The sequence below is a fragment of the Eurytemora carolleeae genome, unplaced genomic scaffold, assembly GCF_000591075.1.
Source record: "Eurytemora carolleeae unplaced genomic scaffold, Eaff_2.0 scaffold18, whole genome shotgun sequence".
Taxonomy (NCBI): domain Eukaryota; kingdom Metazoa; phylum Arthropoda; class Copepoda; order Calanoida; family Temoridae; genus Eurytemora; species Eurytemora carolleeae.
The window spans coordinates 389,986-408,160 of NW_019396537.1; the positions used below are offsets into that span (position 1 = coordinate 389,986).

At 32.7% G+C, this 18,175-nt stretch overlaps 2 protein-coding genes across 2 annotated transcripts; one reads left to right on the forward strand and one right to left on the reverse strand.

Moving 5' to 3' along the window:
- Positions 1-970: 970 nt before the first annotated feature.
- LOC111705049 (protein app1-like) lies at positions 971-8,099 on the reverse strand. Its single transcript, XM_023477477.1, has 3 exons — positions 8,051-8,099; positions 1,672-2,459; positions 971-1,027 (listed from the first exon to the last, which is right to left on the reverse strand). Exons 1-3 carry the CDS (start codon positions 8,097-8,099, stop codon positions 971-973), a joined length of 894 nt encoding a protein of 297 aa, XP_023333245.1.
- Positions 8,100-9,639: 1,540 nt separating this feature from the next.
- LOC111705041 (runt-related transcription factor 3) lies at positions 9,640-13,206 on the forward strand. Its single transcript, XM_023477468.1, has 6 exons — positions 9,640-9,711; positions 10,350-10,407; positions 10,470-10,542; positions 11,084-11,161; positions 11,826-12,029; positions 12,206-13,206. Exons 2-6 carry the CDS (start codon positions 10,358-10,360, stop codon positions 13,154-13,156), a joined length of 1,356 nt encoding a protein of 451 aa, XP_023333236.1. The 5' UTR covers positions 9,640-9,711; positions 10,350-10,357; the 3' UTR covers positions 13,157-13,206.
- Positions 13,207-18,175: the final 4,969 nt, after the last annotated feature.

Genomic DNA, 18,175 nt, shown 5'->3' on the forward strand with positions numbered 1-18,175 from the left:
AACGTCAAAGCGGCTAAACCGATCGGGCCCAATTTTTTGCGGCAACTTACAAGACCCCTGGATAATGTTGTTAATGTGGAAGGCTAATTTAATTAAAATGTTGCCCGACAACAAATAACTGCATTGATATTTTTGAAAATGCGAAAAATTTTAACAGAAAATCCTCGAAAACGATTTACAAAAAAATGACAGCTTGAAAGGCAACGACTAACAGCTAAAATTTTTACTAGAAAAGCGGTGCGAAGTGCCCTGTAAGCCTAGTATCTTCTATGTTTGTCCATACAATGCCTCTTAAATATCTGCACCATCATTGCACTCATCTATATAGTAACGCTCTGTGCTCATATTTATACATTACTAGCTATAAAAAAAATTATAAAAGAGAAATTTCTATCCCATGAGTTTCCACAAAAAAATTCAGCCCAATTGGTCCAGCCGTTTGGCCGTTTAAACGCAACATATATATGAATGTCCTGGCTGGCCAAGCGGCTCGACCAAAGAACCCACAATTGAAAATTAAAAATAAATAAAATCTTGAATATCTTTTTTTTCTTTAAGGGAGTGTTCGCGAAAAATGAAAGGGGGTAAAAGCTTACGGCGAAAAATAATCACTTTTGATTGCTACTAATCTTACTTCTATCTGTTACGTCTATAAGGAGAAAATGGTTAAAAACCACCCATACCAAAGAACGTAGCGTCCATACAAATTCAAAAAGATTTTTTTCATTCTTTATATGACAATATTTTATGGGAACCGTTGTTAATCGGGACACTTGAAATAACATCTTCAGTCCCTTTATATTTTCTAATTAAATAAACTTTACTTTCCTTAAAACTTTGCTGCTGGAAGATGATTGTTTCACGTTGATGGAATATTGATTGTGCAGGAAAGTTTTCATCTGAAGACTGATTATGTTGTTGATATTTTAGAAATCCTGGTAAACAACCTAGCTAGTCGGTTCAGGAGGATTCAGCTGGCAGGGAACAGTCTGGTTGGTTCAGGAGGTTTCAGCTGGTAGTGAAAAGTCTGGTTAGTTCAGGAGGTTTCAGCTGTTAGTAAACAGTCTGGTAGGTTCAGGAGGTTTCAGCTGTTAGTAAACAGTCTGGTAGATTCTGGAGGTTTCAGCTGTTAGTAAACAGTCTGGTAGGTTCTAGAGGTTTCAGCTGTTAGTAAACAGTCTGGTTGGTTCAGGAGGTTTCAGCTTTTCGTAAACAGTTTGGTTGGTTAAAGAGGTTTCAGCTGTTAGTAAACAGTCTGGTAGGTTCTGGAGGTTTCAGCTGTTAGTAAACAGTCTGGTAGGTTCTGAAGGTTTCAGCTGTTAGTAAACAGTCTGGTAGGCTCTGAAGGTTTCAGCTGCTAAATTCTGTCTGGTCGGTTCTGGAGGTTTCAGCTGGTAGTAAACAGTCTGGTTGGTTAAGGAGGTTTCAGCTGTTAAATTCTGTCTGGTCGCCAGGGGTCTATTGGTAAATGTAAGTCCAAAAAACATGAAACGCATACAATGTACAGGTTTACACAGACCAATTTCATTTAATAAGTTTATTTTTAATCAACTGTTGAAATTATTTACTATATAACAACATAAAAAGCACAAATGATTGCATAAATATCGTCTCAATATTTCTAAGTTTTATGGGTCTACTACAGGAACTACAGGAACTACAGGAAACTACAGGAACAACAGGAACTACAGGAACTACAGGAACTACAGGAACTGCAGGAACTACAGGAACAACAGGAAATACAGGAACTACAGGAACTACAGGAACTACATGAACTACAGGAATTACAGGAACTACAGGGACTACAGGAACTGCAGGAACTACAGGAACTACAGGAACTACAAGATAAAGAGGAACTACAGGAGCTAGAGGAACTACAGAAACTAGAGGAACGACAGGAACAAAAGAAACTATAGAAAATACAGGAACTATAGGAACTACAGGAATTACAGGAACTACAGGAACTACAGGAACTACAGGAACTACAGGAACTATAGGAATTATAGGAATTATAGGAACTAAATGATAGAGAGGAACTACAAGAACTACAGGAAATACAGAAACTCCAGGAACTACAAGATAAAGAGGAACTACAGGAACTACAGGAACTACAGGAACTACAGGAATTACAGGCACTACAGGAACTATAGGAATTATAGGAACTACAAGATAAAGAGGAACTACAGGAACTAGAGGAACTACAGGAACTACAGGTACTAGAGGAACTACAGGAACTAAAGGAACTACAGGAAATACAGGAACTACAGGAATTATAGGAACTACAGGATAGAGAGGAACTACAAGAACTACAGGAAATACAGAAACTTCAGGAACTACATTAACTACAGGAACTACAAGATAAAGAAGAAATACAGGAACTACATGAACTACAGGAACTACAAGATAAAGTGGAACTTCAGGAACTACATGAACTACAGGAACTACAAGAAATACAGGAACTACAGCAAATATAGGAAATACAAGAACTACATGAAAAGCGGGAAGAATAGGAATTGAAGAAGTAGAAGAAGTAGCAAAAGAACAGGAAGTGCAGGAAGTAAAAGATAAATTATTATAAACTGAGTTTTGTTTCCTGTGAAGTGATGTGAAGGCAGGCGTTTCCTTTATAAAGCAGGGAAATTAAATATAAGTTTACAATCATAATATACTTTAAACCTGGACATAAAATTGTTTACAACAGTATTTCAATTTTATACGTACATGAAGGTCGAGAGGGCAGCCTTGAGATCTTTTAAAGAGACTGACGTTGAAATTTCAAGTGATCCACCTCCTTTTAAAGAGAGGAATTTTTAAAGCTTACGATATTTTCATTCTTAAAAAGCTTGAAAGGTGTTCAATTTTGTCAACATTATACTCTGTTCCTGGGGCAGAATTCCACAAGGTAAACTTTAAGACAAAAACAACAGAAAAGGTATTTTAAAAAGAAAATTATGGATATCGCATTTATATCAGACAAAGATCTTAGAAGTGTTTGGTGTTGAGCGGACATTTCATGAGAAATACGAAACATTTTTTTGGCGAATTTGATTTTTTTGGCAAGAATATTCTTCAGCCAATGCAAAACGAGCCATTAGAAATTCTACATAATGTCTTTTTTGCTTCGGCTACACCTCTGTTGCGAACTTGTTTAACCTAAAATTAATTTTTTTTAGCGATATTGCAATTTGCAATTGGCTTAATGTACATTTCTTGGTGCAACTATGGGTTTTATTATTGTTAATTCTATAAAATTTATCTTTAAATAAAAATAAGTCGTGACTTCTATCTACTAAAGCTTGGTCAACATTTAACCTTTTATTTATGTACCGGAATTTCAAGAAAATTTGCTAAAACTTTTATAATAATAAACATCATTAAACTAGAATCAAAAATATTTTTGACGGGATTTCAACTAACCCTCCGGCCTTTATTTGTAAATTGGCATCTCTAATTCACAAGAGTACCTTATAATTCTTTTTCACAACAATTTGTGAGATATACTTAATTTTTTACGACTCAAAACTAGGTTTTATACATTGTGGTAAAAAAGTGACTATGCTGCAGAAATTATGGAGGAAAATTCAGGTGCGGATCCAGGGGGGGGGGGTCAAGGGGTCGACGACCCCATTTTTGAAAAAGGGGGGATAAAACAAATTAGTTTGATCCCCCTTCTTTTGGAGACTAACCGAAAAGTTTACTGTAACTTGTTTTCCAGCAGATACAAAGCTAATTTTTTGGTCAAATCAGCCTATTCTCTGGGGAAAGGGAGGATATTTTTTGCCAGATAGATTTAATTGGTTGAAACAACCCCTGTAAGTAATAGAATATGTTTCCTATCTTTAGAATTAAGTTTATTATAACATTGAAGCATATTTAAGTTTTTAGTCACAAAAACAAAACCATATTACTATTATTTGATATAAATTATTTTTTCCTTAGCTGAGATGTCCTCGAGCGACCAAATTACCTTGCTATCCTTTCCTTCTATAATATATCTATAGTTTTCTTGTCTCAGATGACAGAATGAAAAATTTCAAAGTAAAATTCTAAAGCAATAATTTTACATATTTTAGGAGTAATTTTCTATTTTCAGCACTTAAAATGCTCATTTAAATTTTGTTACCCCCCTCCTCGCTCACAAGTTTCGCTCGGTCTAGTCCCACTAAATCACAGTTTTATTGAAAGGAATTAAACACGTTTGAAGATTAAAAAAATGATCCTTTTCAGTATTGTTCAAATAGAACGAGAGGCAGGCGCGTGTGGAGGTTTAGCCTAGGGGGGTGCACTTAAAAAAAAATGTCGTGCACCCCCCAACGGATGATGTGCACCCCCTAAAAAACCGGTGTTAAGAAAAAAAAAAAGTTTAAAATCTATATTAATCTACCTAAAGGCTGACTATTAGTCATCTGACCATGAATACCAATCATTTTAAATGAAACCCCGCGAAAAAAAATATTGTAAATAAGATTAAGCTACCAGAAAGAATTTGAGAAATAATCATAAAATGGACAAATTGTGACATTGTCGATTGATAAGAAAAGTAAAAAATCTGAATATATATGAAAGCTTACTGTTTAATAAATTAGAGCCTGCCTCTGGCTCTAAGGGAGGGGGGGGGGCACATGGGTTTCGGCCCCGCCCCTCCACTACGTGCCTGTCGAGAGAATCACTTGTTTTATGAGGGAAGGGAGGGGTTGGAGGGAAGGATTGATATTCCAGGAAATTTAGAAAAAAGTTTTTTGAGTAACCGAAAAAAAATCCTGAAATGTTTATAGTTAAACCTTAAATCACATCCTAAGCCAGAAATGTAAAGTTTCTCTTTTGCTCCTCGTTTTTATTTAAGGGAATTGAGTCTTTGCCACAACCTTTCTAATCCCTATGTCTTTGCAACCTTTGATATTTCAAACTAAGATTATTGGATCTAACATAATTTATAGTTTGAATTCAAAACATTTTGTTCTGCTCAATATTTCTTAGAATAGAGGAGTCATGATTAAAAACACATTTCAATCTTGCGTGCCATTCACTTTAGTTTAACGTGCTGAAGCACGTTTCAGGTCAGGTGTGGTATAAATACTTAATACTAGGCTTTTTAAAGGATTCACAAGAATCATGGAGATGCAAATTCTATTTTAAAATTGCGTTCTAGACAAGTATGCTATTATCACACAAAGCAAAATTTTTATGGTGATTAAATGTATTGACCAAAACAATTTTTCAAAACGAAAAACGATTTTCTTAATTGTTTTGAATAAGCATTTTGATCTTTAAATCAGAGTAAAATATTGCTGTGTGCAATAAAAGCAAACATGTCTAGCATGCAATTTTAAAATAGGATTTGCATCTTAGATTCTGATGAAAACTTCATAAAGCCTAAAGCCTAAGAAATGGGCCTCAAAACAATGCCCTTTAGTAGGTATAAAACACATTTATGATAATTATAAATATACTTGAGACCTGTCAGATTTTAAAGTGTCTTTAGTACTTAGTCCATTCTTTGACCTGCCAACACATACTTTTGTGTGCCCCAGGATGTGAAGATTTTAAAACCACAAACTTCAGATTTGAATGGCGTGGTTTGCAAAATTCTCAGAGATATATTCTCCGTGAATATTTAAGTTCTCAGTTGAGTTGAGGGGAATATGACTGGAGCTAGTTAAATATAATTCTCAATCTGGGTTGGAGTTTCCTTCTGTTAGGATGACAAAGATTCCTCACTAACTTGAAAACTGGTTCTTTTATAGAATTCAACCAGGCGTAGATATGGATTGTAAATGTCAAAAAAAAATATTTTCTGGGAACCACCATGTATCTGATGCGTCAAATCTGATGTATCTAATCTGTGTACTGCAATGGGAAGAAATAAAAAAAATTACAGCTTGTTAATTTGCAGAAGCACTGAATTTGATAACATTGCTCCCATGGAGCACTAGAATCTTCCTAGAAGGAGTTGATTCATTTTGTGTACTGACAATGGTAAGAAACAAAAAAAATTACAGCTTGTAAATTTGCAGGAGCACTGAATTTGATAACACTGCTCCCAGAGCACTAGAATCTTCCTAGAAGGAACTGATTCATTTTGTGTACTGTCCTGGTTTGTCTCATTTAATCGGTATGTGTATATGTATTGTATGTATGTGTATTTATTGTACAGCTTGTACTAGTCGATTAAAAGCTGGCCCGGTACTTGAATAAACTGGAGTTTACATTGCGAGAGTTCTGTACACATTTAGCGTACATTAGAGATGAGGGTTCCTCGTGAAGTTTCTTGGTTAACAGAACGGGATTAACGATGTCTTGGGAAAATATTTAATTTTTTGAAAATTATTTTATTGTTTTAAAAAATTTCAGAAAAATTCATAAAAAATTTAATGAGAAAAAACTCAAAAAATCCGCAAAAATTTAGAGTGGAAATCTGGAGTGAATGTTGCCAAATTATAACCTTAGAACTGTTTTGACTTGAAAATTGCAAACAATTGGCTTACAATTTTGTTATATCTCATCAAATTTTTCATGAACTTTATGTTATTTTGGAAAACAAGCGAATACAAATTTTACCAATTAAAAAAAAATATTAATTTGGTATCGCGAAGTTTTTTTCGACGTTCCAAAAATATTTTTGAATTTATTTTGTCACATTTTATTTCTTATGCCTAAAATCCGAACAAAACAAACATTTTCAAAAACCCAGTTTTTTATTCACCCTGTATATATTAAACCCTAAACCACTGCATTGACGTCTCGGTATTTATTGGTGAAAATTCAGAGAAAATCTCGATCAGAAAAATTCTAATTCCATTTCAATATATACAAATAAATAAGTGGAGCTTCTAAGTTCAAATGTTCAGTAAAAGTATGGAGTTGAACAATAAAGCTTAATTCAAAAGTTTTCAGCTCAGGCCTAATCAAATCTTCCTTATTTCTAGAAGAGAATCAGTTGAAAAGTTTCTTTTTTATTCCTGAAATTCGTGAGGATGAAAGTTACAGTAAAAACTTGCCAAATTAGAAAGTTTTGGGAAAATTCAAGGAACGTTTAGAAGTTACTCAGAGGGTGTCTATTGTATTTACTACTAAGAATTAACAGTGCTACGCGCTACCTCTAATTATCATTACTGATTAAATTAAACATGTACATTGTACATTTTATAAATGTTTTTTTAAATGGTTGTATTTTCATTTTTTGCTTCATTCTTGTTAATGGATTAATTAGATTAGTCTATGTAACATTTAAGAATGGAAAAAATACATAAATTCATGAAAAAAGTTTAGCTAATTACTACAAAATTTTTATATCAATTATCTATAAAAATGTTGAAAATATTTAGATCAATGTTTACGAGAATCTTTATCTCACAGTTCTCTTTAACCAATCAGAAGCGAACATATTTATTTCTTTCAATCTTTTGGTTCCCCTTGACTCAGTTTTTAAACCTAAAAAGATTTTTGAAAGGATTTCGCCTATCTTTTGGTTCCCCTGTGATCATATTTTTTACCTTGATATTTGAAAGATTTCAACAATTTTTTGGGGTTTTCTAGGATCATATTTTCTCCAGTCGTCGTCGTAAATATCAATACAACGTTCTATTTCAATTTTGATTTCTATTCATCCTTTAAACACATCAATTCAGATAAACAAAGAGAATTTATCCATTAACAGCTTCTCTTTGTTTACTTGTAATTAGGGTTGTTAATCGTTCTTAAAAACGATTGAAAAGATCGAAAAAACATTCATTTTCCGTTCCGTTATAATTTTTTTCTAAAGACGATCGGGTTTTTTAGAAAAACACTATCGCTAATGAATCTGCGTTTTATGACAGTTAATTTTAAAAAAATTTCTGGAAAATGAGATTATGAATGTTGCTACAAACGATATTTTTTAAAAAGCATTTGTTTCGTTATTTGTTTTTTTTCGTCGTTTTTAAAACGAAACGATCGTTTTTTAAAAATTGGAAACGATCCATCACTACTTTTAATTTGAAAAATACTTTTAAGGGATTAAAGCTTTATTAACGATAAGTTCTTGTATTGATATAATCGCCGACAACTGTACCTAAATATTCAAAAGGATTTCGACGATCTTTAGGTTTTCCTGAGATCATATTTTATACCTTGATATTTGAAAGGATTAAAGGATGTATAGAAGAGAATAACAATCCTTGCAAAATAATAAAAAGCTGGAATATTTCTACAAAACTGAACTTAATATAAAGTAAAATAAAATGCAAACACATAAAATTTATCTTAAATAGAAACCAATAAGATAAGAAAATCTATTCTATATATTCTATCTATTCTATCTATTTTATCTATTCTATCTATTTTATCTATTCTAACTATTCTATTTATTCTATCTATTCTATCTATTCTATCTATTCTATATATCTATCTATTCTATCTATTCTATCTATTCTATCTATTCTATCTATTCTATCTATTCTATCTATTCTATCTATTCTATCTATTCTATCTATTCTATCTATTCTATATATTCTATCTATTCTATATATCTATATATTCTATCTATTCTATCTATTCTATCTATTCTATCTATTCTATATATTCTATATATTCTATCTATTCCATATATTCTATCTATTCTATCTATTCTATATATTCTATCTATTCTATCTATTCTTTATATTCTCTCAATTTTATGCTATCTCAATCTATTTTTATCATTTTCTTTCTTACAAACAGAAGATGAACAAACAGGATTAAGTTTAAATACAGCGGCCGTCGTTTTTATCAATACGATGAAGACGACTTTCGATACCAGTTTGATTCTACCAAACTTTCAAACACATAAACATGGAAACGATTTACAGCAATTCTTTGTTTACTTGTTTATTGAATTTGAAAAAAGCTTGTATTAATACAGGGTGTCCCACATCATATAAGACCGAGAACGGGTCTAAAATTACGATTTTCGGGACTAATTAGAAAATTTCATTTGAATGAATCATTTTGAAAAATAACAAAAGGCTTATATAAGAATTTTCTTGCGGAAAATGATAAGTTTTTCGAGTATTAAGGGTTTATTTTGGTGTTAAAGATTGGAGATAATCTAATATGATATGGGACGCTCTGTATATAAATTTAAAAGAAAAGTCGTCTTCACTGTATCGATATAAACGCCGACCATTGTAATAAATATTAGCGCGTGCGGGGTTTATCTGTTATCTTGTCTAATTGTTCATTATTACACTGTCAGGGGTGTACGGAATGTTATATTTCATAAAAAGTGTATCAGAGGCGAAATTTATTTTGAATAAAATCCTTTAATTTAAATTCCACTGAACAAAATTATGCCAATTTTCAACAAATTCTTGTGTTTTTTTTACCTAAATATTCCCCTGTTCTATCTGTATAGTTTTGGGGTAGCAATCCTCCCTTGAGGAAGCTAGGGGGGGGGAGTTACCGCCTAATTGCCCCCCTTGTTGCGCCTCTGAAGATGGTTTGTATAACAGGAAGATGGAAGGGTGTTAAAATGTAAAAAGATACGTGAATAAAAATTTTGATTTCATAAATGAATTTTAATATAAAAACCTGCTCGCTTACTTTAAACTACTAGACTGATAAACCCCTGATGTTTATTTAATGTCAAGTAATTTCACTTATCTTGACATATAACATGTCAAGCTTGGAGGGAGTATGTTTAAGCAATCATTTATTAACCGTTTAGTTGTAGTTAATGTACACGGAATAATACAGGTATATATAGTAGGCAACAACATATAGTAATTAATAATAATCGTAATAATAATAATACTTTTTCTTTTAATTAAAAATGCCTCTGCCCTCTTTGGACTTTTATTATTGCTAATTTATCACTAGATCTAATAATGTTTAGAACAATTTTTTTTAAATGGCCAATCATAAAATACTGTTTTTTTTAAAGAAAGAGGAAAAATACGTCTGCTTCAATTTAAAATAGTAAAAGTGTTCAAAATGTCAAATCATTACAATTACTTAATTTTTCAGGATAAATAATAACAATAATAATAATAATAATGTTAGTAAAAAATTAATAATATATGTATAATGTATAATGTATTTCAATGGAAACATTAAGTTAAAGTTTACATAGTTTTGATATAAAATATAATATAACCAATACAAAAAATTGTGACTTTTTTCCTTTTTGTTCAATAACGCCATGAATAAAATTTCATTTGAAAATCTTATTGCTAATTTACCACTAGCTCTAAAAATGTCTAAGACAAACATTTTTTAATGGCCAATTGTAAAATACAGCTTTTTGAAGGAAAAATGCCTCCACTTTTATTGGCTTTGACTTAAAAAAAAATTGTTTAAAATGTCAAATCAAAATTAATAAATTAATTTTGTAGAAATAAAGATGGATTCCGATGAATCTCCTTCAAAAAGTCAGCTGAAATCAGGTCTTAGGTAAACTGGTTTTAATGCCAATACAAAAAATAGAGATTGATTAATTGATCGATTTTTTTCAGCGGAAGCAGAAGCTACACAAAGGAAGAGAAACGAAAGAATGCACAGAAAAAGATTCGTGCAAAAGCAGCGCAGGGATTTAGTACATCAGGCGTAGAGCTTTAACTTTAATTTACATGTCTTAGAGGGAGTGTCAACAAATTACAAAAGTGCCTTGTAAACAAGAAATTTAATACGCTTTCCGCGCAGTTTTAGACTTTGGATCATACCCCGGGCATAAACAAAATACTTAACCTACAATTAACCTAACTTAACCTTTTTAAAGACATTTCATAGTTTTAATCGGAAACCCATTTTTACAAAATTTAAATTAAATAGGGCTGTTTTTTCGGTTTTTCTTCACTAAGCAATTAAGAATAAAGATCAGATGCTGTTTTAAGTGAGATCACGGTGGACTAGGGTCAATTTGAATTCAAACCAGACCAACTCATTGTTCTAGCCTTGGTGACCCACGGCAAGTACCAGCCTGACTCTATCCTCTACCGACTCAGTTTCAACTTGAATGAAGCGGCCAGACTTTTTACCGTTTGCGGCCTTTTTGACCTATCCCACTAGCTTTGTTTGTTGTGAAATGTTGGCTTCTATACTTGCTGTAAATGTACAAATTACTATGCAGGCAAACCTAACAATGTTAGGACAGTATCCTCCAGACTGGAGCTGGGTCCACGAGGTGCTCAGCAATATCACACAACAGGAATACTGGGGCAGACATCTTTAATTTCACACTTCCAAAACGTCTATATTCTACAATCTTAAAACTTAGATATTAGATGAATAAAGTTTTATTTCCCTTTTTAAAGGGAGTGTTTGCTATAAATGAAAAGGTTCATAGGATGGACCTGTTTTTTATGCAACAGTGTCAATCCAGCCTTCCATTTTATAGGATCTGTAAAAGCAGGCTTATACTAATCAATTTCAAACTTAAATGTTGAGCATAGATTTTTTTTATTCTTAACACTCCCTTTAAGGCATACGACCTGAACTTTCAAGTGTTTAACAGATTTCCAAAGTTCCATTCTTAAAGTCCATTCCTAAGTTGTCAAAATTAAATTCTTGGTGAAGGATTTCAGAGTCGGGAATTTATAACAAGTGAGCAGTAGTTGAACTGTCACCAGCTTAATTTTACTTCTCTTGTCTTGTGTCGCCAGGATCCAATTGAACCAAATCTCAGGCTCAAGTGGATCCTGCTGGTTCATGATGAGAAGTTAAACCAACTGTGGCTAGTTCGAACTCTTCATAAATTCAGTCCAAAAAGCACTTAACATTTTTTAACTTTCATAATTTATTTTGATTAAATTTTACAATATTTCAAAGTTTCAATATTCTATCAAAAAGCACTTAAAATAATCTGGTCTTAGTTCCCTGCAGAGCTGATAAAAACAGGTTCGCCAAACTACCTTTGCTCTGCTCTTCCATCCCACTGGAGATCCAACAAGTCGTTACCAATCACGTTCCGGGTTGTTGCTCTCAGCCATATAGAAGATGGGACCCTTGTTTCCCTTGCAACGGGGAATGATGATAATTATGGATCTGAATTAAGAAATAACACTGCAACTATGAAGGAATTGAATGAAATTTTACTGACCATAACATTTTTTTTTCTTTTCTTAAGAACTATTGATACATTGTGGTGAATCTTTTTTTATGGGGAGTAATAAGACTTTCCAAGTATGGCAATTGTAACAATAGTTTTTTTAAAGTTTACTTCTGATTGCAAACTTAACATTTCATTTAATAGGATAATATTGCCACCTTCAGTGATCTGAGGTTTGTTGGAAGATCAGGGCGAGGAAAGCATTTTAACCTTACCATCACCATAAACACTTGCCCTACTGAAGTAGCTGTGTATCCAAGCTGTATCAAGGTTACTGTAGATGGTCCAAGAGAACCTAGAAATAAATCCAAATTTCAATTCTATAACTCCATGGAGGAGTTTGGCCAATGCGAGGGGGAACGTCAAGATGACAGCAGTAGTCCGATCAGTGACTGCTTGACACCCACAGTTCTTAGTGAAGAATCACACAGTCCTCTTTCTTTTCAGATCCAGCCGTCATATCTGGCCCCATATTCACAAGACTATGATCACTATCCAACACTGGCTATGCTGTATCCAAAGATTCCAGCTTTAAGCTATTCTCCTATTCAATATCCCATCACATCTGATTATAGTGGGGATCATTATCAATCATCTGTTGAGGATACAACATTTGCAGAAGCATTTTCAGCACTGAGCAGTTACATTCCTGGATCTTATCCAGATACAGCCCGTGCAAGCACATCTGAGATGTACCATAATGGTAATCTTGTATCTTCTACTGAAGAGCATAGAGAATTTGAGGCTCTGCAGCCAGTAGGCTTGTATGAAAGTGTAAAACATAACAATATCACAAATGAGTTCCATGAAATGCATAATGGTGGGTTTTCTGATTTCTACTACCCTCCAGATTCTCATGTTAATCTCTGCAGTACAACGGATACTCTCAGCCAGGCAGAGTCTATTCTTGAAATCCCAAGTCATGTGGTTACAACAAATGACATGGACACCAGCAATATGGAGACTGAAATAAATGTTGGAGCTGGGCCTAACTTTCAGGCAGTTTCAGACGTTTTCTTTGATAATAATGAAGACTATCACAATTTACAAAGCATGAGTTTAACAAAGCAGGAAAATTTGTGGCGTCCGTATTGACCTTCTTTTATTGCATTTGGAAATAAAATTACTTTTAATTGCTTCATTAATTTATGAGTTTATAGCTTTCGCTATTTTGGGGAGAGGGGGATTGAGGGTTCTTTAATTTTTTGGCTCCACCCCCCCCCCACATTATTCTTCCCAGAGGGGATGATTTATGGAAACCCTTGTTTCAAAAGAGTGAGATGATGGGATGGATGATATATATATAGAGGTTACCCCTGTTGCAACTTCTATCATGGTTTTGATTCTTCACCAAGCACAGGACTGGACCCTGATTGGATCAGCCGGAAAGATGAAAAAGGGTTGGTGTATGTCCCGTTTTACTGTCTATGTACTGTATACTGTACACAACTAGCTGCCTAAAAGTCGGACATGTACTTCAAATAAAACAAAGTTTTCAGTGACACCCACCCACGCCTAGCAAAAAAATAATTCAGACAATATAAGATATGGTAAAAGGCAGGGGGGGGGGAGTACGCCCCTGATTGTATATAAATTGCATTTCTCTCTCAATGTTACGTAAATGAACTAGAACCTAGTTGTATTAGAAAATTGTGTTCTAGGAAGTGTAACATTGATATTTAGAAAATATATTGGATCAATATATTTCAGGGCAAAGCATAAAATCAGAATATGCAGATTGAAGAAGGGTGGAATACACTGGGGGGGGGGGGGTTCAAGGGTTTGTACAAAAATCGTTTATCCTTCATTTGGTGAGAGTAACAAATATGGCAATTATGTAATATATGCAAATCATGGAAATGTAAAATTTGTATGATTTTATGCAGTAAACAAGTAAAAAAAAAAACCGTGTTTGTCAAGCATGCAGATTATGCAACATTATAGCAATAATGGGCCTGTTTAGTGTTTAAGCTGCACAATTGTTGTGTCTCATGCTCATTAGACTTTAATTAGCGTTACTTAAAACTTGATTCTTCAAATTGTCTTCCTATTTCAGAGGTTTCTGGTTCTCCCTGTACAATCCATAAACATACCCCTTTAAATGCAAGAGGTTTGGTTTCCAATAAAATTATTATTTAAGAGAAAATTCTAAGGAAAAATAGCTTAATGAATGAAATTTTTTATGCATAAAAGACTATCAATCCGTAAATCACAGAACTAAATACAAATGCAACTTTTTTATTGTGTTTTTGGTGTTTAGCTTATAATTTCTTTCCTTACATTTTAGAAAAGTGCATTTATATATTTGCAGTGAAGAAACGGTGAATGCAAACTGCACATTTCTAATTTGTATTCTGCATTTTCTATCTCAACTTTTCCAAAATATATAACTTTAAGACTATAACAGGACAATGTAAATATTGTTTTTTAAATTAATTCATAAATTTCGTCAAATCATTTTTCTATATAATTATTTTTTTCTGCGATTTTTTATATTTATTATTTCTAGCTTCTTCAATTTAAATCAATTTTACAACTTAATTATAAAAATATGGGGGATCCCCCCCCCCCCAACTGGTTACCCTACAAAGACTGTGGCTTTAATGACGACCTAAAACTCATTAGAAGGTTAACCCATCAGTTTATTTAAGATAAACTGAACTAAAATCTGTACAGTTGTCTCTCTGAAGTATCATCCTTCATGGTTGCCCCTTTAAAGTGCACATGAACTATGCTATTCAATCTATCTATATACTTTCGTAAAATATTGAAAATCCACGAGCTTTTTGTTTTTGTTTTATAATGTATACATAGAGAAAATGTTCTGTTGAAATTGAAGAGGGGCAAGAAGCGCCCTGAAAGCCTAGTTTAATATAATTGCGTGGGCGTTTTTTCTTAGCCAAAAAGACGGTAGGCAGCAAGGGTGTAATGCAAGGAAAGTCAATTGCGGTTGTGTATACTCTGTGTACATATTGAAACCAGCTCTCTCTGGGCGGAATTTGTAAACAATAATAGATGCATCAGTGTTCGTTTAGTATCCGAGGAGGTTAAAAGCATTAAATTTTGATAATTTTGATAATTCACATTATAGTTTCCTATGCCCAGAATATTTCTTTGATTTTTTTATGTGAAAGATGGATCCCATTTCAGGCTTTGACATCCGTCTTGTGTTTACATTAGCGCCCAGAGACAGTACACTGCAGTACAAAAGATGTGTACACTTCTGAAATAACTTTCCTTGCCTTACATCCTTGGTAGGCAGTAGCCCAAGGGAAATTAACGAATGGAATCAGTTAAACCAAGTATGGCCATGGTCTTCAATCAAATATTAACGCAATCTTATTGGTTACTTCAAAACTTGTCAAATTTTCTACAATATTATTGGTTCTTGAGGAACCTATCAAATAAATGGGAAGCTGCATTGTAATTCGTTCCAGAAAATGAATCAAACATATATTAGTTAACATTCCCTTATGTTAACTTGAAAATTATTAAGTTTACATTTTAATGATATTTATTACATGAGAGCCTGCTCAGTCCCTGGTCTGTCACAAAACTATAAATGCATCTTTATTCTCCACGCCTTTTTACTGGGGAAGTTTTTAACAGAATATGAATAATGTAAAGGCCAGGTTTTATACTTGAGGTAGGAAGTATCACTTAATCGCACTACTAGGGAACTAGTTTTTCAAGTAAAAGATGGAGAACAAAGGTTACAATCGTGCAGTTGTTTATTAACCTTAAACCAGCCCAAATACGTCACAGATGGATAAGGGGTACAAGTAAGTAGTAATGTGTTTTCCTCAGGTGCTTCGTTTTTTTCCGGCTCAACGACTTATAAAAACATCGGATAAAAAAAACACAACTATTGGCAATCGATTTCTATTTTTATGTGGATCCTTAAACCACTTTAAGTTTTGCGAACACTCCATTAAAAAAAGCAATTTTGTATTCTATTCTCAGTCCCCAGACATTATAAGGTGCAACTTGTCAACTCATTCTATTTTTCAAAAAGAAAATCCCATACTGCACAAACAGACTTTTTAGTCTACAGGAGTCTTAATAAACATGAGCTTAAAAATCTTCTTCGATTTCCGATGGCTGTTAAAGTCAATTCTAGACTGTGCATCTTAAAAGCTTTCTAAAATGTGGTCTGTCTTCTTAGCATCTTCAAAGTTCAAAACTTTTGAACGATTTTGGTGTTATTTAATAAATTGTAATCTGGAAAAATTTCTTAATATCTCCGTAAAATTTTAAGGTGGAAAAATTAATTATTTTTGGCTGAACCAGGCTTGGAGGGCGGAGAGGTTCACTTCCCCGACCCTATGTTCAATTTATATTGAACATGAAAATCATGGAAAAGAACCTAAAAGCCCTATTTGACGAATATGGAAGACAAAGTTTTCAAAAAATTAAGAATTGTCCCGGCCCTTGCCACAACCTCCACAAAAATAAGGCTTTATGTAGAAAGCCTGAAAAGGTGTGATTTTTATTAAAGGCATTGAGTTTTTGTCACAAACTCAAATTTTCTAATCCCTATATCTTTACAATCTTTGATATTTCAAACTTAGATATTTTAAACTTAGATTATTTTATCTAACAAAATTATTAGTTTGAAATAAAAATTTGAAAAGATATAGGAATTATAAAATCTGAGTTTTCGGCAAAACTCAATTCCTGTGTTTCATATTTTGTTCTCCATTTATAAAACAAATTTTTGTATGATTTTTTTTTTGGTAAATCTTCCACAATAATTGAATATATCTAATGGGAACGTCCGTACATTCTTTGTGGATAAAAATTGTTATAGGGAGTACCCGGCAATGTTTGGTAGTTGAACTGAGAATGTAGCATTGTGGAGAAATTTTTTAGGATTCGTTTGAGACATATAAAATTTTTAATAATGTATAATTAATGAGTTTGAGCGCTAAGTCGATGTTAAAAGTCACCCATTTGGGATTTGAAAATCGATTTGATTGAAATTATTAAATAGTGACGACAAAAAATGTAAAATAAATTCAACAGTAAACTAATAAATTGTTTCGTAACATATTTCTCAATTGAAATTTTCTTGAAAAATCAATGTTAGAATCAATTATTTCTTTTTCATCATTATATTGAATCTCTTATTCATCATTAATTTGTTCGCAGATTTCTTCAAAATCTACAAAGGTCGTTTTTTCAATAAAAATTCCAGGAAATCTACAGAAAATGTTTGTGAACAATGAGACATTACAGAAACCAATAACAGAATAAGATTACTTATTTTAAATGAAAAGAGTTAATTTTTATTTTCTCAACCTGTTACTAAACAATTCTAATTAGTTTACTGTAGTATTTTTACTACAGTTTTCGTCGTCGTTATTGAATGAATTCCGAAAAAATACTACAATTATAGTTCAACTACCACACATTGCCGGTCACTCCCTTTTAGATGAAAAAATTAAGATTAAAAACGAATTTCCAAAATCTAATTCTAAACATTTTCTAAATATATCCTCTACATGACTCTCAAAAACATGATATGGTAATGAAATGAAAAAGTCAAGCATAAAATGAAAACCTTATAAAGAAAGATTTTCAAATATCCAATATTTCGATGCTTAAATGAAGTACATTGTTACGGTAAACCAATACTCCTGCTTTGGCATGACCTGTCTAATTAAACTGTCTAGTGTCCAGTGCCCATATAATGTGTCTATACTTAATATGTCACGTCAACATATCCTACCTGTCAAGTGTCCTATATTGACCAATTAAGCTATCCAGTGTCTAATATTCACCCATCAAACTGTCAAGTGTCCTATTTTAACTAATCAAACTGTCCTCTGTCTAATATTGACCAATGAAACTTTCTGCAGTGTATATTATTGACTAATTAAACTATCCAGTGTCTAATATTGATCAATTAAAATGGCAAGTATCATCTTCATTGCCTTATTCAAATAGTGTCTAATATTGACTAATTCAACTATCTAGTGTCTAATATTGACCAATTAAACTCTCAAGTTTCAAATATTGACAAATTAAACTATCTAATGTCTAATATTGACCAATTAAAATCTGTCAAATGTTCTATATTAACCAAATAAACTGTATGGTCTTCAATCAAAT

Excerpts from the sequence above, each read along its gene's own strand:
- LOC111705041 (XM_023477468.1), top strand. The coding sequence starts at position 10,358 with ATGGATTCCGATGAATCTCCTTCAAAAAGTCAGCTGAAATCAGGTCTT. Across the intron at positions 10,543-11,083 it reads TTCGTGCAAAAGCAGCGCAG|GCAAACCTAACAATGTTAGG; the intron begins GGATTTAGTACA and ends ATTACTATGCAG. Across the intron at positions 12,030-12,205 it reads ATAACACTGCAACTATGAAG|GATAATATTGCCACCTTCAG; the intron begins GAATTGAATGAA and ends TTCATTTAATAG.
- LOC111705049 (XM_023477477.1), bottom strand. The coding sequence starts at position 8,099 with ATGATCTCAGGAAAACCTAAAGATCGTCGAAATCCTTTTGAATATTTA. Across the intron at positions 2,460-8,050 it reads AAATCCTTTTGAATATTTAG|TTCCTGTATTTCTTGTAGTT; the intron begins GTACAGTTGTCG and ends TATTTGCTGTAG. Across the intron at positions 1,028-1,671 it reads CTGTAGTTCCTGTTGTTCCT|ACTTTTCACTACCAGCTGAA; the intron begins GTAGTTTCCTGT and ends TGAACTAACCAG.